Genomic DNA, 23511 nt, shown 5'->3' with positions numbered 1-23511 from the left:
CTCTTGAGAAGCAACGAGCATTTATGACTCCCGTTTAAGTCAGAATTCTGGGCGCTCAGAACCTCTCAGGGTCAGGCCCTGAGTGAGGTACTTGGGTTCTGAAGCTCAGAGTAAAGTTTTACATCCATCTTTTCTGAGCTTCTTTAAAATTATATTAGTCAGTGTGTTAAAATACCAAGGAGCATTCAGAAGATGTGATGTAAAATAAAACAAAATGCACACACATTTCCAAGTTTCAAAAATATCATGTCTCAGGAACACTCACGATCCCTGTTCACCATTACAATCTATTGAAATCAATGGATGATAGGCAGCAAGGCACTTTTGAAAATCCCAATAGGCACCTTCATTAAATTGCCTTTGAAAATCTGACCTTTTGTACGTTATCCCCATTTTACAGATGTGGAACCAATAGTACTTCCCTACTTCACTTACCTTGATCAATACATTAAAGATTGTGAGGTGTTCCGATACTATGGTAATGGAGGCAGTATAATACCTGAGGGCAGGTCTATGCTACTAGTTAGGTCGATCTAACTTATGTCGCTCAGGAGTGTGAAAAAGTCCCCTTCTCCTCCCCGAGAGATGCACATTTCTCTCTGTCTACACTGGCACTCTGTCTGCGGGTGACACTCTTCCAACGACATAGCTTACACTTCTTGCTGAGGTGGAGTAATTATCTGACAGGAGAGCGCTCTCCCATCGGCATGGCGCACCTTCACCAGATGCGCTACAGTGGCACAGCTGTACCGATGTAATGCTGTAGTGTAGACTTGCCCTCAGACAGACAGACATATCTCTATGCTTTGAAAGATGACACAATTTACACCCTAATCTCCACTGGACAAGTTTTCCAAAGCAGTGCTACTGGCAAATATGGTCTTTGTTTAACTTGTAACAATGCCAATGTATGCATCTCTACTTACATAATATTTTGCCAGGCATAGACCTGCTTAGTGACCTACATTAAGCAATATGTGTAAGAGAAAATCTTTGCCTGAAACTAGAGGCTTCTCACACATAATCAGCATGTATGATCAAGAAATAAAATAGATCAGTATATTTCCTTCCATTTCCCATATCTTGTTGCCTGATGTTATAAGTTTAACATATATAGTTTATGGATCCACTTTTCCCTGCCAGTGGCACAAAGTATCCAGGAAGCTGGCATAAATGACTGTCTGAGGTTTCCCTCTATTTAAGGCAGAGGTGGGCAAACTATGGCCCACAGGCCACAGCCGGCCCATGGGACCCTCCTGCCCAGCCCCTGAGCTCCTGGCCCGGGAGGCTAGTCCCTGGCCCCTCCCCTGCTGTCCCCCCTCCCCCACAGCCTCGCTGCACCGCTCTGGGTGGCTGGGCAGCACAGTTGCAGAGCCGCGGCCTGACCCAGTGCTCTGGGCAGCATGGCTGTAGTGCTGCCAGCCACCGGTGCTCCAGGCGGCGCAGTAAGGGGGCAGGGAGCAGGGGGTGTTGGATAGAGGGCAGGGGAGTTCGGGAGTGTGGTCAGGGGTCGGAGGTGTGGATAGGGGTTGGGGCAGCCAGAAGGCAGGGAACAGGGGGGTTGGATGGGGCAGGGATCTGGAGGGGCAGTCAGGAATGGTGGGGGTCAGATGGGGCGGTGGAGGGCAGTTGGGAAAGGGAGCCGGGGGTGATGGATGGGGCAGGAGTCCCAGGGGAGCCATCAGGGAGCGAGAAACTGGGGGGGGGGGTGCGGATAGGAGGCTGGGGCCGGGCACGCTACGCCTGGCTGTTTGGGGAGACACAGCCTCCCCTAACCGGCCTTCCATACAATTTTGGAAACCCAATGTGTCCCTCAGGCCAAAAAGTTTGCCCACCCCTGATCTAAGGCTATCCAAGTAGCATAGATTTTTCCATAGTTGTTCTTACATCCCTAGCTGCTGCAGGCCTACAGTTTAGAAGACATGGGTAGAGGTAAGGTGGTGTGTCTAGAAGATCCCTGAATTCTCAGAGCAGCCCTCATGCTTCTGTAACTTACTCTGTGGACCAGGCTGACCCCAGAATCGGGGGAATGTAAAAGTTGCTGAAAACTACCTTTACTCCCCTCACTCTAGCTCTGTACCGAACCCAGCTCGTCCAGCCTCAAGGGACCTTGGCCAATGGCTTCCTGGGAACATCACAAATGTACCCAGTGTCCCTACATGTATTTTACATTTAGATCCTGGTGTTAATAAAAACACTTTCTAAAAAGTCCTATGTAGACCAATCAACTTCAGCAATATATCTGAGGCAGTTCATGTGCATTGTTTGTCACAGCATTGTTGTGGAATATATTGTTCACATGGAATGTGCTGCTGATACACGAGTTTCAAATAAGTAAGTGAATATCTGGTTTGCAAGTCTAAAACCAGCCCAGTTCAATTAAACTCTCATTCATATATATCCATCCTAACACACACTTTCTAGGACAACAATATTTTGTCTTAGGTCACAGGGATTATTGCGCCTTCTGGAAGATTGTGGAAACCATTCCCATTTTATGACCTTCCACTAAGGGGTTGGATCTGTTTCCTAGATAACTAGGGCCACCCCTAAAGATATCCCTTACTTGCCCCTCAGCATGAAGATTATTCAACTTGGTGGTGTTATGCCTATGCAAATCCAGCATATTTAAAAGCAAAGTTTTTCAAAGACTAAAATATCTGTAAACTTAAATAATTAATCTAGGAAAGTAATGTCTATGATATGAATTAACATGAATGAAATAGCAGCGGTCCAAAACAGGAATAATATCAGAACTCTCCAGAACAATGGAATGTATGTGATACAGCATGTTAGGACTCTCTGATAAAATGAAAAATAAATGTCTGTTGGAAATTATGTGGGATGAGTATAACAGAAAAGTAGAAGCTTCTTAGGAGCTTCAGTTAGTGCCATGAGAAGTCACTACTTGTAGGAGGAGTTTGTGTTTTAGTTTGCTTAACACTTTCCATTATAAAGAATCTTGTGATCTTTTTTGAGGAGCTCTGACACCTCCATTGTTTGCAGCAGGCCTCTGAAAGGTGTGAGTAGTACACCTTGGGGCCAGAGAGGTGTATTTTGCTAGTTTAGTTTGGATTTAACAGAATTATAAGTCTTTGAAAATTGCCAGTTCCCATCTAGATCTGTGGCTTGTGTTGCTTAATTTTGGTAACATGCCAGAAACCGTGAACATTCTCACCCTGGCAGAAGGCCAAAAATTCTGCACATACAGTGATTTCTGCAGCAGCATACAATGCACTGGGGAACCTGCTGGACCAGCTGTAGTGGTGGGTTGGGCCAGGCTTCTCCTCATCCCCAGTTCTCAGGCTATGGCTACAGGAGCCCATTTTTCCCCTCTGGAGGCACCATATGGGGAACAAGCTCTCCCATCTGCTGAGAGCAGGACAATGAGGCCCCCAATCCTTGACAGTCCCTACAGGGGCTGCCATATTACAAATTATAAATAACTAGGAACCAGAAGAAGCATGAGTTTAAAACTGACTTCCACTGACTGGTTAATAATTATATACACTTTCCAACCTTATTTTTAAGCAATGATTCACAACTGCAAGAGGTTACACAAGCTAGGTTCATAGAACCTGGTTATCTAAGGTGGTAGAACCATAGTCTATCCACTTAGCCACACTGCCTCTTAGAAGAAGCTTGCCATCTCTTTATCGTTAGCTATGCTGTCTGTAAACTGGTTCTACTTGTGTGTGGATAACCCACCTCTAGTGGTTTATGGACATAACCTTCTTCTGCTCTCAGCTAATACAGTTATTCCTGTATTTTAGGTGATAGTCATTTGTCCTTCAATAATGAATGTTTAGGATTCAAAGTCTGGTCATGCAGTAGGGAAGGATAGGTTATGATAGTTGCACATATTTTTACTTTAAAAAAAAAAACCTCAGGAAGTTACATCAAAAACCCTGCCCAAAACTTAGAAGAAAGCAAGGGAAGCATTCCTGGGAGGAAGTGGTATAAACATGGAAATCTGGCACCTCTTATGAAAGTGGTGCCAACTTAGTGTATTCACCGTAGGGATTGTTTGGTACTCAGGTGGCCCTGCTCCAGAGAGGCAAGTCTATAATATAGGGCGGACCCCAGATGGCTGGGGAAAGTTGACCAAAACACTCAAGTTCCAGTCATGTCGAGGTGCACTTTTTTTTAGCAAAACAAAACCCGCCATTTTCTAGTACGTTGCTCCTGCCTGTATCTTCTCCAGTTTGTGCTTAAATTCCCTGACTTGCTCATCCACATTGGTCTTCTAAAATCATCATTCAGGTCTGTCAAGCTGGGGGTGCAATGGCTGCAAAAGTCCCCCCAGAGCTATGTTAGGAATGTTGCAGCTTGTAGGCGCCATAACATGAGGCTTTTCAAAAGCCTCGACAATGGCAGGTTGAAGCTGGTACGTGGATCTTAGACGTCATTGTTATAATGAAAAAAAATTCCTTCTGTCCAGTAGCCAGACAGTCACTTCATTATTATTATTGTTTGTATTATCGTACCACTTAGGAGTGTCAGTCATGGACCAGGAGCCCATTGTGCTAGGATTCCTTGTTATAGTTTGTCTAAATCTTCAGATGGGTTGAGTGGTGCTAATTAAACCTAATGGTGATAAGCAGTGCAAACACAAAATCCTTACCTCTCAGTTGAATGAGGGAAACTAAGATGAACAGGTGATGGTATATGGAGATAGTTGTAAAGGAAGAAATATTGCAGATGGAGGAGGGGGAAAACAAAGGTCTCAATTCACTGGGATCTACACCGGAGTAGGCCTGCATAAATCCTAGCAGAGAGTGCTAGTGGAAGGTGTTGAAGTAGAGCAAAGTGGCTACAACATCAGTAGGGAGGTGGGGAAAGTGGGAAATGCTGGAAGGATGGGACATAGGCACAGCGGGCAGGGATTCCCTAATTCAAAGCATTTCCTTAGCAGTGTCTTCCAACAGGAGTGAAGCTCCAGCCCTAAAATAAAGCTGTCCTCAGTCAAATACCATGAAGTGAGGCAGTAACAGTACTTGCCCTCTCTTGGAGCAAATCCTGCAGGGTGCAGTGTTTAAGCTCCTTTTCCCTGTACCAGAGCTAGTGAGTTTGGTCCTTCATCTGTAAAATATGAAGCTCTTTTTGTTTTAATACACAGAATCAGTGTCCTGGCCTTTAACCCTTCTATAATTCCAACCTCTGAAGACAAATTGCACCTTATGCAGTAAAATGTAATCCCTCCCAAGCCCCACCTCTGTAAGTACCGTATGTCACAACTTTTTAAAGAGCCAGCTATTTTAAAAGGTGTAGTGGGAGGATGCATGTCATGCATCTGACAAAGCAAAATTTCCATGTGCCTGGCTAAAAATAAAGATGGATGCATAGCAATGCATCCAGATCAGATTGGACTCTGGTTTTATTCATGATGTATTGAACCAAATTAACCACCCCTAACCTAAGCATGAAGCCTCACCAAACTTTACCTGGAACCACATGCACTGATCAGCCAATGTGGGGACTGCTGGCAAGACCCACTCCGGGACTAGCTAGTGGTGTTCTAACAACGCCTCAACCCAGTATGTCAGGCCTTCATGAATGTGTGGCACCACTCCTTTTCCACTGTAAATTCAGATGCTAGTATGTTTAAGATTCCCAGCACCTGTGCCCTGAGATTACTGTTATTTGCCCAGCATCCGTCTGTATAGAGCTCCCAGTACATAATATTTAGATGTGACTCTGCAAAAGAGAGTAACAACCAGTAAGGGGCTTGGCTAAAGAATGTTACAACAGTTGCTTAGTTTTGTCATATACTCTACTTGATGTCATGCGTCATCATTGAGGATTGTTTTGTGGGTATAAAGCCTATAGTTTAAACTCTGAGCAGCACACATATTATGTCTTGAAGAAGTACATTGTCTCTAGATCCCAGCAAGAGTGAAGGCTCACTGGAAGCACACAAAACCCAACAACAACTTAATCGGGGCCAAATTAGGGTGGGATATATACCTTGCAATAAATTCCTTCTTAACCGTCTATCCCATTTTCCCTGCATGTCACTAATCTGTACAGTACTGTAAACCAATGCCTTCTGCCCCTCCTGCAGATCAATATCATTTTGAAGACCACAAAGGAAGAGAGTAGAATCCTCAGCCATATGTGATTCCTTTTTCCCCCCTCTCCTCGATTGAGGGGATGTGCTGTTTGTGCTAGATACAAAGAGTTGTTTATATCATATCCCAGACGCTTCACATATACCGTACTATTTCTGCTTTCATTGTATTTTCCCAGGCTTGCTTTGAAAAAGCACTCTCCAACCTCCTGACCCCAAAAACATTTAGTTGGCAACTGAAAATCCATAAGAATGAAAATTATTTCACTTACGTGACTGACAGGCAACATTAGGCATGGCCTAAGGATTCCACCCCCCTGCTCACCTTCCAAATCTCTCCAGCTTCAAACATCACAGCCTCATGTTAAATTGGGCAGATGTCTGAATATTAAGGTTATGATTGAACATTGTATAGTTTGGTTGTGATAAAATTAAATCTATTTAATACCACTTCTTTTGAAAAACAATTAAAAGCTTATGACTAAGCCTTTTAAGATAAAGTATATATTTTGTTTCATATCCATAATAGCTGTAGGCACATAACAGTCAGAAGAACAGGGAGCAGGAGGTGTAAGGTTTAAATGTCTGATGCTGGAGAAATCTGGAAGTTACTTTTATATTTACTATTAATCACATGTGGGAAGTAAAAGTAGTCTTATGAAGCAGCTGAGTTGTGTAAATCCCTATAATCTGTTTAAGGGCAGGAGATCGGACATGTTTCTCCCTGTCCCGAGTACGGAAAATTAAATGAGAGCAGAGATATTACAAGATACTTTGTAAAATATTTGACCATGGTTTGTTCATGAGTTTGCTGGGCCTCTTTGACTACTTCTGTATGACATGTAAGGTGACAGATTTTATTAGGGTTGTCACATAGCAAGAACCCCAGAATTTATTTTTAGAAAATGGTAACAATAAATAGATTATGTACAGTAAGAATCTCTAATAGCTGGCCAACCCTTTGATCAAAAAAGGGGAAGGAGGAGCCTTTGTGTTTTGTTTGCTAACCGTAATATTTTGGTGACTTCAGGGCTGGTTCTAGGTGTGGATGAGCAGGGCAATCACATTGGTTGTCAACTTCCAGGGGACGCCAAACTGCTGTGCCACTCATCCCCCACCCCCCTGACTATTTAGGGGTGGGGGGGGACATTTTCCACCCTGGCCAGCAAAATTGCTAGGGCCACTCCTGGGTGACTTAGCACTAAAGTGAAGAAAATGACCTGAATTGCCAATATATCCTCGTGGCCCAGATTCTCAGCTGTATTTTTCAGGAGGTGCCCAGGCAGTCTGGGTTCTGGAGTGTGGAGAATGCAAAAGTGGTTTTATTCCATCTTTGCAGCTCTTGGATTCTGGGGTGACTATGAACTGTTTCAGCCCCTGGAGTTAGCTAGAGCACCCCTTGAGACCTCTAACACATGCTAGGGCTGCAACAATTCCTAAGGGACTGTCGAGCAGCCACAAATATTCAGAGCTCTATGCACACTAGGTACGGCCCCATGTCAGGAGCATAGAGGCTGTTACATGAGTCATATGTATCCTGGGGAATCCCTGCACCAGGGAAATTTCCAAGTGGGGAGAGCTGACTGTGTTAGAGCAATCTAGTATAAAATCCTTCATGTTTCCTGGCCACCACCCTGATTACAGAAGCTCCCTCCAGGCTCCTTTCTGAAGCCTTCTGCATAAGAGCTCTGGAGAGTTACTCAGCCTAGGGCTCCTCACTGGCCCTTTTTTGGCTGTTCTTCCCATTCTTTAATAGCACACTCACTTCCAGCTCTGCTTTCACTGGAGTATTCCTCACTGTCATCAGGCCGTCCTTTATGTCTCCCAGTAGGCCTGGTTCTGAGTCATGTCCATCTATCACATGACCCCTAGACTTACTCCCTTCACTGGGAAGGTAGGTTAAGCCTGGCACAGGTGTAACTAAGCCCCAACCCTCTTAAAGGGCCAGCTCACTCTATGACACATTCCTTAGAGCAAAGGGCAAGATCCACAAAGGGACTTAGGCATCTAAATACCAGAGTTAGGTGCCTAAGTCCCAGATTTAAGTGCCACTGCAATCCACAGTACCCCCGGTTGGCTGCTGCCGGACTCTGTAGGTACCTAAACTCACTTGGCACCTACATTTTTGCTGTAAAGATTCCTTAGGTAGTTAAGTTTCTTCCTCTGGGGGAATGCACATTGCTGCCTCAGGCAGGTGCTGAGATGCCTGTCTCATGCCTAAGACCCAGCATGATCCTCAAACCAGGTGGAGATAGGTGTTCCCCTGCCTGCCTTGCCTACAGGGCCTTGTATCTGGTGTTCTGTGAGCACACTCCATTTCACACAAAATTGGGGGAGGAGGTAGAGGCTTCCTTTGCAGCCTTTAGCCCATTGGTTAGGATACACCCCTAACCACCGAACTATGGAATATTCTCCTGTGGGTCTCCCTCAATCACTTGTGTTGAAGCTGTTCCACTTTTTATTAAATATTAATTGGGCCAGAGAAAGAGTGAGGATGACTGCAGTCCAGTGGGTTAGGGCACACACCTGAGAGGTGGGGAACCCACATTCAAATCTCCTCTTGTCACCAGGCAGAGATGGGGAATCGAACCAGGGTCTCCTACATTCTGCGTAAGTACCCAAGCTACTGGGCTGCCTCCACCTCCTTCCACTGACTGTTTTGTGTGGAGTTAGATGTGTGCCACCACTGCTCTTGCCAGAAATGAATTAGGTGCCTAAGGCACCTCCCCTCCCAGAGCAGGGTTCCCAGCTGTGGATCGCAAATAGAGCAGCCCGGACTTACATAAGCACCTAGCTCCAGGAGAGGGGCGGGGCTTGAGACATGTACCTCTTGTCAGCATCTCCAATTGGCTATCTTAGGCCGTCCCATTCTCAGGTGTCTGTTTCCTCTCCATGCATTGTAGTGGGATCCGAGATACCTAACAATGGGTTTGTAGATTCTAGTGATTTTCAAGGTGCCTAAACCTTAGCCATTGCAATGCGCAGCGCTGCAGTGCCCAAGTCCCTTTGTGGTTCTGGGCCAAAATGATTATTCTGATACCTTGGAATGTTAAGATACCATTTAATATTAAACTGTTGCTCAGTCCTCTATCAAAGAAAGCAACATTTGAAGATTTTGCTGCTGTAGCTCAAAATATTTACTAGATTCAACAAGCTGCAGATTTATGACCAACTCTAGCAACCTGTTTTGGTTGTGTGTGCTTTTTTACAGGTATTTCCAAAATAAGCATAGTGAGCTTGAGTTTTGAACTTGAACTGATTGTGTGTGAGTGCATGTTGGAGGGTAGAGTTAAACAGGAAAAAGCTCATTATGTATTCGTTTTCTCCACCAATAGTGTTCCCATTAATCTTGTAGACCAAAGTACATGCCAGAGATGTGCCACTGTTCCTGATATTGCATTTATTTATTGAAAGGAAATGTTTGTTGAAAAGAGTTTTAAATAATTAAAATGAGCTTACCCCCCACTCCCAGGTAATTTCATAGTGTATGCTCCTCACTCTGTTACTGTTCATATTTTCCCCAATATGTACTGATTTGGATGCCTTTATTCCAGACTAAGTACTGAAAGCTCTGATTAGAGTTGTGTGTGAGAGACATACATACATCACAGCATTCACTTCGCCCTCCTCCAAAATATGGCATAGAATTTCTTCTTTATTTGCTGGAAATAGGGTAATCTATATAATTACAACATACAATGCTAGTGTCTTACGCTGGGGTGGGAAATCATTTTAGAAACGACAATGTAAATTTAAGTTCAACCCCCCCCCCCGTGATTCCAATTTAATGAAAGTTTTCCAAGAAATGTGTGAAATATATATTTCAAATTTTAAATCTGATAATAGTACATTAATTTGTAAAGAATATACTGAAATGTTAGATTTGGCCACAGGAATATGGATTTAAAGGCGTAGTCGTTTCTAACTATTTTAATAAAATATAGTTATCAAATGAGTTAATTGTTCAATGTACGTTAAATATCTGTAATTAAGGCACTTAAAAGACAGTGTTGCTTCAGGTCATTTGAATGTTGACCAAAAAGATTCTAGATGTTGACTGGAATATTTAACATTTTATCATGTGGAGAGTTTTAGCAACAAGTGTACAGTGCAGAACGCTGTCTATCACTATCAATGTTAAAATCATATTAGTGTCATCAGACCTGTGAAATTTACCTATGTAATATTTAGGCCTTATAGTTCAATCCAATAATAAATAGTTTCTAATATCTTGACAGTGAGTCAATATTGTATGGTTTGGTGAGGTATTTCTGAGTTTTAAAACGCTAACATACAATTTATCATTATAACAGTGTTATTACCATAATTTTATCATCTACATTACTTCAGTGTATAACCGTTTAGACCTCTAAACACATTTTTTCATACTCAAATGCCGAAAGCTTGGGACTCTATAATTTATCACTTTGTTTTCTTCATCATAATCTATATTTGAGAAAGACCTAAAGCCAGAATCTGATCTCAGTTACATCAGCATGAACCTGGAGTAATTCCACTGAAGACTCTAGTCAGCGATATCCGTCAGATCCGAATCTGGCCCATGGTGTTCATATTTACAAAGTTTAAGAAATTATGTCAGATATTACCTCTTTTTCTCTCTCATTTTGTAAGCATTTGTTGGGATGTTAGTGCATTTAACCTAGAGAATGTTTGTCGTATCATTAATGGGAGAGCTACAGTTAGTTCACCCCGATTTAAACTGTTAGCTGAATTGAAAAACCCTTTGTGAACAGTTATTCTGCGCATACATTTGAACATTAAAACAAAATTGAAGTAAAATGTAGATTTTCTGCACCCTGAATTAGCAGTGCAACTATAGTGTGCTATAATAATATAAATAATACGATGCTGAGGTAGGTTTGTTTATATAACAATTTATTAGTCTAACAAGTAATAAAAATGATAAATTACCTGCATGGTATTTCTATTACAGGTACTGTAAATTACCTTCCCCACAATTAGTTAAAACATAAATCAGATTGTGTGAGGTTGACAATTTGAACTGTTTAGCACTGACATGCTTTAGTCAAGTGGGGGCATCATTGGTCTTTCACAAACAGGCAGCACGGACAGAGGATTTACTTGTTAAACTTAAGTGGCTGTCATATAGTGAAAGACTTGCTCCCTTTTTACTTTAATTTGGAGGGCCCAGAACCTTAAGCTGAGCAAATGGCATGTTTGGTATATGTATAATTTTTTAATTACACTATATTTTTTTTAAAATGTGCTCAACTGTTTTTCTCAGTAGGATCCTGGAGTTTTGGGTTTATGCCTGTTAAATGAAGTTAACTCCTTTCATTATACCCAAGAACATTTTAAACTGGGAAGTCTTTTTGATGGGGAATTGTATTTTTCTTGAAAACATCAACTAAACGTAGTAATTACTTTTTTAAATTCAAGTAACTTAAGGACATTTTGATAAATACAAAATTAAAATTATCTATTGTATCCCAGATGTTGTTTCCTTGTAACTATTTCTCTGGAAAAGGAACATTATTAGTCTTAAATCAGAGCTAATCCAGCTTCAGCATTTGTATTCTGAATCTTTTTTCCAAATAAACAGAGGGAAATAGGAGAACAAATGAAAATTGCTATAATAAAGTCATTTTGCTGTGATCTTTCATAAATGACACTAAAATATCTTGCTGTCATTACATTTTATATAACAAAATATTTGAACATGAGACGTACAGCTGCAAACTTTACACTTGACTGTATACAAGGTTAATGTATTAAGTGTATGTCACACACGGGGACTTTGATCTTTGTGCTGCAATAGTAGATCACAAATTGTGGTAAACTTTGACCCTGATATACTTTGCTTTTGATCCAGTCAGAATGTTGTCTTCATTAAAAGTGAAAGGGCTTGTGGGGATGCTTTTACATGACTGCATTTTGGAAAATCTTTTTAAGGGTGCGTAACATAACACAGACTGTGCAATAGTATGCCTTAAGTATTTAAGCACTTGAACATGGTGTTTTCATTGGTACAATTCTTGGCCTGATTTCATATATAAGTTTAGAATTTTGTATATCTACATCCTTTAGAGGCAAGTGCCAAGGGCTAAGACTGAAGATAATAACTGATGATTTGTGTCTTTTGCAAGTTACAGTCATTGTAAACTGACAGCTTTGAAGGACCTAAACTGACATCAAAGGATGCAGATCATCTAGTTAGGTCAATTAATGTTAATTCTCATCTTCCATTAAATTCTTTTATGTTTTTCTCTTTTCTTTTTTTCCAGCCAAGCCCAGTACCAAGTCCTGTTCTGGGGAGAAAGCCAAATGCTAGTCAGTCACTGCTTGTATGGTGCAAAGAAGTTACAAAAAACTATAGGGGAGTGAAAATCACCAATTTTACTACATCATGGAGAAATGGTTTATCTTTCTGTGCAATATTACACAACTTTAGGCCAGATTTAATGTAAGTCATAACATTTATACCATCACACTTCAATTTTATATATGTGCTGCAATTAAATGTACAGAAGAGTAAAACCACTGTTCACTATTAGGTCTTGAAATGTTTGTGTATTTCATAATTTTCTTCTACAGGGCACCAGTCTTTGTTGGAAAAGTAATTTACAAATGGCCAAACTTTATGACCTCCCTTGTTCTTCCCTTCAAAAACAATCCTTTCTCTCCTTCATATGATACGTTTTTCTTCTTAATCTTTTATAAAAAACTGACTTCAGGATGATTATGAAAATTGTGTTAGTGTTGAAATGAGATGAGACAAATAAGCCTGTAGCTCTTTGTACATTGACGACAACGGATTACCTCATGGTAAATTTGGTTGTCAAGGACGGCCTCTAGTCCCTGCCTTAACTTCTCTTTTAGATGGAAGGCTTCAGGCAATGAAACATGAAATCGCTGGGGTTTATTTATTTATTTATTTAATTTTCCACGCTATTAGTTTTGTTGATTGAATTGCTGTGAAATTGCTAGTTACTGTAGGATATTATTGCATGTCAAATTTTTAGATTCAGTTTGTTTTAAAACTGCTGCTTTTATCAAATACTGTACATACCCACTGTGCCATTTTCCCCCTCAGTGACTACAAGTCCCTGAATCCTCAAGATATTAAAGAGAACAACAAAAAGGTAAGAACTGCCAGGAAAAAAAACCCACATAGCTTCAATTTTCCCTTCACTGCAGGTTTTTATTAATTTTGGGAAAGGGAGGTTGTTTTGTAAGGTCATAACTGCAGCTCACAGAAGGTTTTCAGCCTCCTGTGGTTCAAATCGGATGCATTATTGACTCTAGTTTGTCATAGTCTTTAACATTCACAACAAGTGCCAGGCTGGCATTAGAGTTTAATATTTGTATGGCCTACATTAATGTAAACAGAGAGAGAGTTTTTGTGATCATTTCTATTTTTCTAATCAGCCATTTAATTAAAAAAGAAATACAAAATATTATTGTTCTATAATTATCTTGCTTCCAGACTTGTCCATTACCTTAAAAGAGATCATTGAGTTGGTCATAATCAATGTTGTTTTACGAGTTTTTATATTTAAAAAAAATAAAAGTTCCCACACACTTTTATCCAGCATTGTCAATAAAACTAGGCTGTACCGTGTGCCGATATTATACATCCATATTTAGGAAAAAAATATTCTCAAACATGCCTTTTTCAAAAAAAAGACTAAAATATTAATGAAGTATTATGTGGTAGTATACTGGGCCAAGGATTTTAATCCACTTTTACATTAGGTAATCTAATGCCTTTTTGATATAAAGGTTATAAAGGGATGTTCTGAAACAAGTTCAGTGATCTGAGTTCTAAGCATCAGGCGGTAGCCATGTTAGTCTGTATCCACAAAAGCAACAAGGAGTCTGGTAGCACCTTAAAGACTAACCACCAGACTCCTTGTTGTTTTGGAGTTCTAAGCGTAACTCAGTTTAGGAGTTACAAGAAAACATTCTCCTGCTGCTTGCTGCTAGTGTCTTAGACTGTAGGTACAAACTTTAATTTTCATAAGATGCATGGGGTTGACCCGAGAGAGACACATTTTAAAACGCTCATTTTCCACTTGATTCACTTATAATAAAATTATAACTGAAAATCAGTTTTATTCGTTGCTTGTCTTCTGGATACTATGATTTTATATTTTTAAACTCTTCTTTAAAAAATATTCACTTTTAAGAAATTTGAAAAAATCAATTGTATAGCAAAATAAAATATCTTTTTACTAAACTATAGTGTATGACTTTTTTGCACTGGAAATACCTCTGAAGAATATTGGACTGCATATACATGTGCATTCTGTAGAAGTGCTTGGTTAAAATTGCAAATGGCAGTAGTATTTTTATGCATTCTGAACACTAATGCGTTGCCCAAAAAGCAGGTAATCATTAAAATAATGCTAAAGTGTAATAAATTATGAGGAATTTCTGATCTGTTGCCATCTACCCTTGTGATTTTGGACAGGGACAATGCATGCTTTGACATCTTTTTCATAATAATATGTGGGATCTTGTGATGACCTAAGAGGATTATCTGTGACATCACAGAGCTTTCTATGACCATGTGATTTTAAACGTCAAGATCCCATGATTGTAAGGGCTAATCAAGTAATATTATAAAACATAGATTGAATAGATGTTCTATTTTAAAAATGCTCTGTTAATGTGAAATCAATTATATCATCATATGCATTTTATTATACAACTGTGATGGCAAATGATCAGCTATAATGAAAACCTTTCAGCCAATTTCCCTAACAGTATATAATTCCCATTGCTAAAGAAACAATTGTTGTTGTTGTTGTGCAGTTTTTTCTTTCATCACTTTGCAAACCTTTGCCTGACAGCTGCATTGAGTATCTCAGTTGCTTCCTGCAGATTTATTTCCTGGTCTCACACAGTTCTGCCTGATAACCCTGTGTGCCCTTCGTTGGAGTGACTGCAGCTCTGGGAACAATGGCTGTGTATAAATTCCATGCAGATATGTAACACATTTGACAATGACTCCTCCTAACCAATTAAAATAACATCTATGAATTAATAAGACAATATTCTTGTCTGAAGCATCTCTTTTTTCCCTCTCCCATCCTGCAGATTGGCAGGGGAAAGAGGTAAAAGGTTACTGACCACAAATGTAAAAGTTAACCTATAGGAATATTCCTTTTAGAAGTGTTTGACCTTGTTTATGGGGTTTTTTTTCCTGAAGAAGTAACTATTCCAGTGTAATTGCAGTGTATAATTATGTATTGAAATGTAGGGTTACAAAAAACACATTAGAGTTTCTTTATAAACCAAGCTAATTATTTTCCTAATCAGTAAGCAGCACTGAGTAAAAAGGTATTTTACCTGTGACATCTGATCTTGACCAGTATGTCAGTGTGTTACATAATTGGGAAATGCTTAGAATAGTGCCCACGGTGCTCGTGTTGAGGGATTGCAATTGATGTCCATCAATCAACTTGTCAGGCTATATCAATAAATAAAAAAAAAACTTAATTAAGAAATAGTTAAGGTTGCAAGTGTATCAAATGTTGCCTAATGTGCAGAACATAGACAAATTATTCTACAGAAATTAAAATATATCTCCAAAAAATAAATTCTTTAGTTCAGAGGGCATTAATATCTTTCAGAGCACCGTGAGATTTCTGTTAATGCACTATGTTGACTGAGTATTAAGATGATTTTATTACTAAAAGAGAAAATGTGATTCTCTTTGGGATTATGAAATATGTAAACTACATAAGAATAGTTTGTCAGCTAGCATAAAAAGGTATAGTTCCATCTAGCCCATGGTGTTTTACATTTACCTTAGTACTTGTAGCCCTTTACCTATAGTGTTGACCAACCAATATGTGTGTACTATCTTGTTTTGTTTTTTAATAAGGAAACACAAACTATATGTTAAAGTTACACTATATTGGAAATATAGCCCTTTATAAGGAAATGGCGTTTTACAAGTGCCTAGTAACATATTCTTCACTTCACAAATGATAAGGGAACTAAACTAGGCTTGGATGCAACTTCCATGGGGCTGAGAGTATGTGAAGCAGGAATGTATGGCCTGAGTGAAGTGGTTGCAACCTTACCTGTTAGTTTCCAGATTTTTATATTTTTGAGAGGGTTTTATTAGGTTGAAGAATTTATGTTGTGGAAATTGTAATGTATTCTTTCGTGTTAGATTGAGACACACTTTTAACTTTATTTCCTAAAAAAGATTTTTGTGTACTAATTTCCAATTTTTTTGAGCATTAATGTATCTCTTACTTTAAGTATAATTAATGTGAAAAGGTTATATGATAAAGAGAAATAATTATAAGTGAAAGTAATAAACATTTATAATTGACAGTTATTAATAAAGAAATGCGATGTAAAGATACATAAACACTATATTTTGATTGAAAATAGTAAACCAATATTTATTACATTATATTGATTAACTAATATTAAATTTCTCAAGTTAATTTGTACTCAAATTATTACTGCCTTATCAAAATAAGTGACCTCTGAAGGAAGGCAACAGTTTAAAATATCAAAGAAAATCCCCCAAACTAAAAAAACTTTAAAAAATGGATAATTCCTTCCTGACTTCATGGTAACAGCTACATCTTTATGCCAGGAATCCAAATTCATATAGTTGCACAAGATCCTATAAACACTTACGCATATGCTTTAATTTTAAACAGATGAGATGTCCGATTGACTTCAATGGGACTACTTGCATATGTGAAGTAAAGCACATAGATAAGTGTTCGCAGGATTCAGGCCTTAGTTATGTGTATATTCAATAAAATGCATGTATGTCTATTTGCTTAAACAGAAGAATAACATTATAGAATTTGAATAGCATGTAATAGATTACAGTTAAAAATGATAGTGTATCTGCTTGAAAATCAAGACTTTACTGAATTTTCTAAAAAAGAAGAAAAACCATTTTTTTAATACACTGGTATGTGAATATATCCACAACATGCAATTGTTATTTATAGAACTATCAGCAATCGAAAGTCTACATGCCATCCTACATATTTATATTCAACTGGTTTTCCTCTCTGATTTTTCCCCTCTGATCTCTGATTTTTCCCCTCTTAATGTTTTTCCATTTTTAAAAGGCAACATTATGTTTACTTCTAGTAACTACACTCCACTGGGCATCAGGTCTCTTAGAAATCTAACTTTTCTAGTATAAATTGTAGCGTTGTATTATATAATCCATTCATTGTTTTCAACATTATGCAACATACTATCCTGTTGCTGCATTTTGGCCTTTACAGAATAGAATGTTGTGAATGTGTTTGCTTGTGGAAATTGTGTGATTTGAAATTAATTATTGAGACATGACTGCATTGTCAATAATTATGGAAAAACAAATGAGCAAAAGTACACATTTTGTCCAGAATGAGAAAGAAGGGGAGCGTGAACCACTGGCAAACAGTAATCAGAAACATCACTAAAAACAGCAAAACTTAACAGACATTGAATAATAATCCTAGATACGTCAAGAATATGTTTTTTTAAAAAGTCACCGTTCAAAGTTAAATTTTTCTGCTTTAATATTATTAAGTGTGAACCTTTCCCAACCTGCTCTAAAACACAGTCCACACATACATTTTGTAGAGTCAAAACTCACCCACTTCCTGAGGTTTAGTTTTGTGAACTTTGAAATTAACACTAGAACATAAACAGTTCAGCTCAGGCCTACCCCTTGAGCTTGGCTGCAAATTGGGTTCCCACCTCAGGACTTCTCAGTCCACCCCTTAGGTCCCCTTACTCTCTAGCGAGCTACTACCACTGTCTACAATGGTGGGGTAATAGGTCAGTGCGTCAGCATGACTCACTTAACATCTGTCAAAGGAACAACCACCCTTGTTAATAGGGTTGGTTCACAGGAGCACAGAGCCAGCTTGTTCCACTGCAGTAGCCAGCTAGCCACCCAATGCCATAAAACTCTTCATTTTCTGGAACCCTACTCAACTTAAACCACCCACCCAAATTCCTATGCCATGTTCCCTCTGTATTCCTGCTTCTCTGTACTCCAGAGGTCTTCTTCATTTCCTTCCTCCCTGTCCCTACCAGTGTCCTGTCCCCTTCCGTGTTCTCTCTCCTCCTTCTCTTCCAGACTGCATTCCAAGACCAGGTACTATGGCTCTGTGCCAACCCTCCATGTGCTCTCCTATCCCCTACATCCAATCCATGTTCCTTCCCAGCCGCCCTCTTCTCTCTCCATCCTCCCGCCAATATCTCCCTCCAGTCCCTACCAAACCCTTTCCTGGGCTCTTGGATCAACCTGGAGTCAGAAGGCATGTTTTCTATTTCGTTTATATTTTTAAACATTGCTCTTTCTGCATCTAAACACAGCTCTCTTTTTATAATCACCAATAACCTCCACCCCACAGCTAACATTCCTAAAAGGCACTTCTCCTCAGCAAGAACAACAAAATCAAATTTAGAACTTCTAGGACCTAGCTCAAACTGTCCGGGATACAATAAGCTTAAAAGCATTAGGAACTGCAGATAAATTTTCAACATACCATCATGTTAAAAAGCTGTTGTTTTTTAAATCAGTTTTTAACATGTTCCTTTTGTTCAGAATATTTTAGTTATGATTTTTAGAACTTTAGAACCCACTGGAAAAATGATCCTTTTTTATTTAAATGGGGAGGGGAATAAAGGCAAAACTAGTGGGAATTTTTAATGCTTTAACCCAAGTGAATCTAAAATAACCAACAGGATGCCTTTTTAAAGGCTTTCTGGAAACACAATATTGTCTTCCAGGGTTAGTCCAGGAGAGTAATAATTAATTGTAAATTGAGAAACAGCTTTAATTCTTCAAAACTAGAAAAACCTGATGCACCAACCATAGTCATTTAAAGGGCTAGCAGAAATAATACAGTGTGGTTTCACATACATTGTCGTATCCAAGCTCTGTAGTGCTTTCAAACAGAAATGAAGTGAGAAGTGAATTCACTACTCTCTTTATATAAGTTTAGTGTCAAGTAGATGTTTTAGAAATACATTTCTGTGTTTAAACAATATGACTTGTACCTTGTATCAGGTAATCTAGGGAGTAGTTCTTTTTGGTTATCTGGCTGTACTTTTTCATCAACACAAATCACTGCAATTACATGGCCAGTAGAAGGGAGAAGGTTGATCACCAATGATAAAGCCCAAGATGGATTAGTGTAGTGTTTCTTTTTATCTTTGTTCCTTATCTTAAAAACCCATCCTTACCTTTTTTTGTTCCAACTCTTACACTTTTTTTTAATTTGCTTGTTTCCTGCTTCTTGAGTGAGAACCATTTAAGATGCCAATAGATTTTGTTAATGAAAACTGAAGAGGTTTTTTTAGGTTCCACTTTCACACACATCCATTTGTTCATGAATGTGTCTATTATATTCTGAGTAATGTCAGTTGTTTTTACTGTCGCATGACAATATATTAAAAAGCAATGCCATGTTTTTATTCTCTTGCTTTAGGTTCCTGTGGAGATTCTGCTGTGTAGAATCTGTCAAGAAAATTGACAGGTTGTGCAATAATGGACTTATGGACAATATATTAAAACTTGGCTTGTACAGTGGCAAATACAAAAAGGCTAATTCACAACTATATTACTCCGTGGAAGCCCGTAGAGTAAAACAACAGTATCACAATGGTGAATCAGGCCCACAGACTTTCCTGCAATATCTGATATTTTTAACTGTTTTGTTTTTTTCAAATGAAACTTTCAATTGCTGTTTTTGAGTTGTTATGCTATGTGATGAAATTACTGCATTGTAATCCTTGCTTTGTTTATTTTTAAGGCGTATGATGGGTTTGCCAGTATAGGAATATCCCGATTGCTGGAACCTTCTGACATGGTTTTGTTAGCAATTCCTGACAAACTGACCGTTATGACTTATCTCTATCAAATAAGGGCACATTTCAGTGGCCTAGAACTAAATGTGGTTCAGATAGAGGAGAACAGTAGTAAAAGCACGTATAAAGTAGGTAACTATGAAACGGACACAAACAGCTCTGTTGATCAGGAAAAGTTCTATGCAGAGCTTAATGATCTGAACCGAGAGCCTGAACTGCACCAGCCTGAAAGTGGTTTGGCAGACTTTGTTTCGCAGGATGACTCTGTATTTGTAAATGACAGTGGTGTTGGAGAATCAGAAAGTGAGCATCAGACACCTGATGACCATTTAAGCCCATGCACAGCTTCCCCTTCTTCTCGCAGGACTAGAAGTGACACTGATCCACAAAAACCCCAGCAGAGCTCTGGAGGGACTTCTGGATCTGAAGAGGCCGGGAAATGCAGCAGTGCAAATACAGCACAGGCACAGCCTTTGCTGGGAAGGAAGAAACTGCTGAAAGTCGACACTTTGGACTTGAGTGACTTGCCTCGTGTCAGTGAGCAAAAAAAGGATGAATCTCCAGCCGTTGTTTGTGAAGACACTGACAAGAAAAGACACCAGAATTCAGACAGTACCATTAGTTTCAAAGAGCAAGAAAAGCTGCAACATACAGGATCCACAGAGAGCAGGAGATCAGATACTGGCTCACCTGTCAAAAAAACAAGTTTATCTCCCACTTCTAAAGTTGGATACTCTTATAACAAGGATGCAGATCTTACAATGAAAAAACATGCTTCTCTGAAGCAAATAGAGACCGATTCTGACACTGATACCAGAACGATTATAAATCACGCAGATCAAACTGCAAAAACTGCACAGGTAAGAAATTTGAATTTATGTATACATAAACAAACAATGTGTAGTTGAAATAAAATGGGGTTACTGTTCAATTTAATTTCTGTGCATCACCTTTATAATTCATTGTATCTTTGACGGGCTAGGTTGAGTTTTGTTTTGTTTTTATTGTCTGACAAACCAGATATTCTTCACTAGCTGAATACTTGGAAAGAGCATGTGATGTTGAAAAGAGCTATTGCATGAAAAAAATCCATAACAACTCTTTTTATCAGAATTATCTTACTGTTAATCTTTTCTCCCTTTCCAATTAAAGTAAATAAAATTGTATTCTCAGCCAGCTGAAGGTGTCTAGGTTCAAGGGTTTTGCTATTCATTGTGGAACCCCCAAGCTTTTTTGTGAATATTTCATGCTGAAGCATTAAATGAAAAAAGTTATTCATTCATTGATTCATATACAACAGTGTACAGTTTCAAAACTTCTGAATGCTTCAAAATATACCAGGAATATTTCAAATCTTATCTGAGAAGTAGCATGGCCTAGTGAACTGAACACACAACTGTTAGCAAGGAACTTGTGAGTTCTAACTCTGGTTCTGCTGCTGATGCTCTGTGCAGCCTTGAGCAAATCATTTAATCACTGTCTGTTTTCACATCTGTAATATGGGGATAATACATACATACCTCCCTGGGATATTGTGAGGATTAATTGGCTGATATTTGTACAGTATTTTGAAGACAGAAAGCATTACATGAATGCTAACATTATTTTTATGTCTCTCCCTGTATCCTACTAAATCAAATCAGTCACACAAATATTTCTAAAATGTTCTCAACCTCATGTTCAAGAGAGCCAAATCAGGCCCATAATTCTTTTCCTGGGGACAACTTCCTTTGTTTTTAGCTTTCTTTCAATGAGTTTCCATTAGCTGCGAAAAGAGATGTGTGTGGCCAGTCTGCAGTATTGTGCATTGGTTCAGATGGAGCAGTGTTTTACATTTTCAGGACCCCTTTTTCCTTTCACAAGCAAGTGTGACCTGAATACGTTTTCTTTTAAGAAATTTAGTACTTATATTGAACACTACTGCAGTGATGTGGACATAAAAGAGCTGGCTAGATGGACAGATAGGCATGTTTCTTATGTTTACACAGAATATTGCGTTGTGGGTTTTTTACATGCTCACTCTCTTTTAGAAGTTAGGTGAATAGCTCTTCTTTAAAGGAGATGATTTAGACTAGGATCATCTTCTGAGACCCAGGTGCAGCTTCTCCCTGCTTGTGCAGAAGGGAGAAGTGGCACAGCTGCAATTCTACTGTAAACTGTGCAGGAGCCCCAAACACCTCCCCAAAAGCAGTGGAACCTCATGAGGTTTTCTGGCAACTCTTCCCCTGTGAATTGGTTTCTTAACGGGAGGGAGTGATCTGGCCCACAGAAAATAGCATGACAGGTAAAGGCTGTGTGTCTTCTGTACTGACATTTTCAGTGCAAGGGGAAAATAGGCTAAGAAGGATGAAGGATGGCTTTAGGGGGCCTTCTAGGGTAGTTAATCCTTTTGAGTATTTGTACTAGTTAATCAAACTTAAAACCTCAGCTGTACCAGCCACAGCCTTTGCCAGAAAAACAGCACATAAACCTGGCTGTTGCAGGAACACATCCTCCAAAGCATGATGGCCCCAGCTCTAGCTCATATATAGGCCTTCTTCCAGGGCCTAAAAACACATGAAGGGCCATGTCCCCAGGGTCTTCATTTCAGGAGTTACATAACTGGACAGAGTCAGGGTTATGCACATAGGCACTTGTAACTGTTCCAGTCAATCCATTGTGCCTACACAGAGCTCCTCGTAATGTTATTTCTACTCTGAGAGGTAATCAGTTGTACGAATGGAAATAAGGAACTTTCTTCTGACTGCATCTGATGAAGTGAACTGTAGCTCACGAAAGCTTATGCTCAAATAAATTGGTTAGTCTCTAAGGTGCCACAAGTCCTCCTTTTCTTTTTGCGGATACAGACTAACACGGCTGCTACTCTGAAACCTTTCTTCTGACTGTAGCTAAAAATCAGGTACATGTTTTTGCTGGTTTTGCAGCTTGTGTATGGGTCCCTTTATGGGACGGAAGTGGAATTATACCAGCTGTCAGTAGCCAAGGAAGAATTACATTTACGTACATATTTTAAATAGTTAAATACATAGTAGATGTAAAATAGTTTCCATCTAGCCAGTTCATTTTTTTTCCTGACAGCTCTAGTTTTAAGGTGTTAAATGTTAACAGAAAATCAGTGAAACTCTGTTTATTTCATAAAGGCCTGTGAGGTTATTTTTTAATTTTACATTTTTATCATCTTTATTTTCCATTGCTGTAGAATTTTATGTCACCTCATGAAGCTGTAATCCTCTGAATCCTGACGTTTACTATTTAGGCAGGTTCCTGGCTACTAACTACTCTGTCACTGTTGAATATGGTGGGGTTTCTTTGCCATTAATTCTACTTCTTTATTTTTAAGCAACGAATGTTGTCAAGACAAGAAGAACTTAAAGAACGAGCAAGAGTTCTTCTTGAGCAAGCAAGAAGAGATGCAGCTTTAAAAGCAGGGAATAAACAGATAACCAGTATGATCACCCCAGCCCATGCTAAGCAGCTGAGCGATGTAAGCAGTGTTGGCCGTCATGGCAGTTAACATAAGAAAATATTTTAATTCATCTTACACGTTTATATTTTAATTGGTTCAGTAAGCTAATTAATTTTTGTTTGGTCAAAATGTA

At 39.1% G+C, this 23511-nt stretch overlaps 1 protein-coding gene across 16 annotated transcripts in view; it reads left to right on the top strand.

Moving 5' to 3' along the window:
- EHBP1 (EH domain binding protein 1) overlaps positions 1-23511 on the top strand; it is a 321978-nt gene that overhangs the window by 210029 nt on the left and 88438 nt on the right. For all 16 annotated transcript variants that reach the window (XM_048842663.2, XM_048842662.2, XM_048842660.2 and 13 more), the window contains 4 exons: positions 12337-12515; positions 13146-13194; positions 19858-20772; positions 23253-23396. In XM_048842663.2, coding sequence (XP_048698620.2) covers positions 12337-12515; positions 13146-13194; positions 19858-20772; positions 23253-23396 — 1287 coding nt within the window. The remainder of the gene's footprint in view (positions 1-12336; positions 12516-13145; positions 13195-19857; positions 20773-23252; positions 23397-23511) is intronic.

The sequence above is a fragment of the Caretta caretta genome, chromosome 3 (assembly GCF_965140235.1).
Source record: "Caretta caretta isolate rCarCar2 chromosome 3, rCarCar1.hap1, whole genome shotgun sequence".
Taxonomy (NCBI): Eukaryota; Metazoa; Chordata; order Testudines; family Cheloniidae; genus Caretta; species Caretta caretta.
The sequence above is the reverse complement of the archived record's forward strand: the minus strand, read 5'-3'. Positions and strand labels throughout refer to the sequence as shown.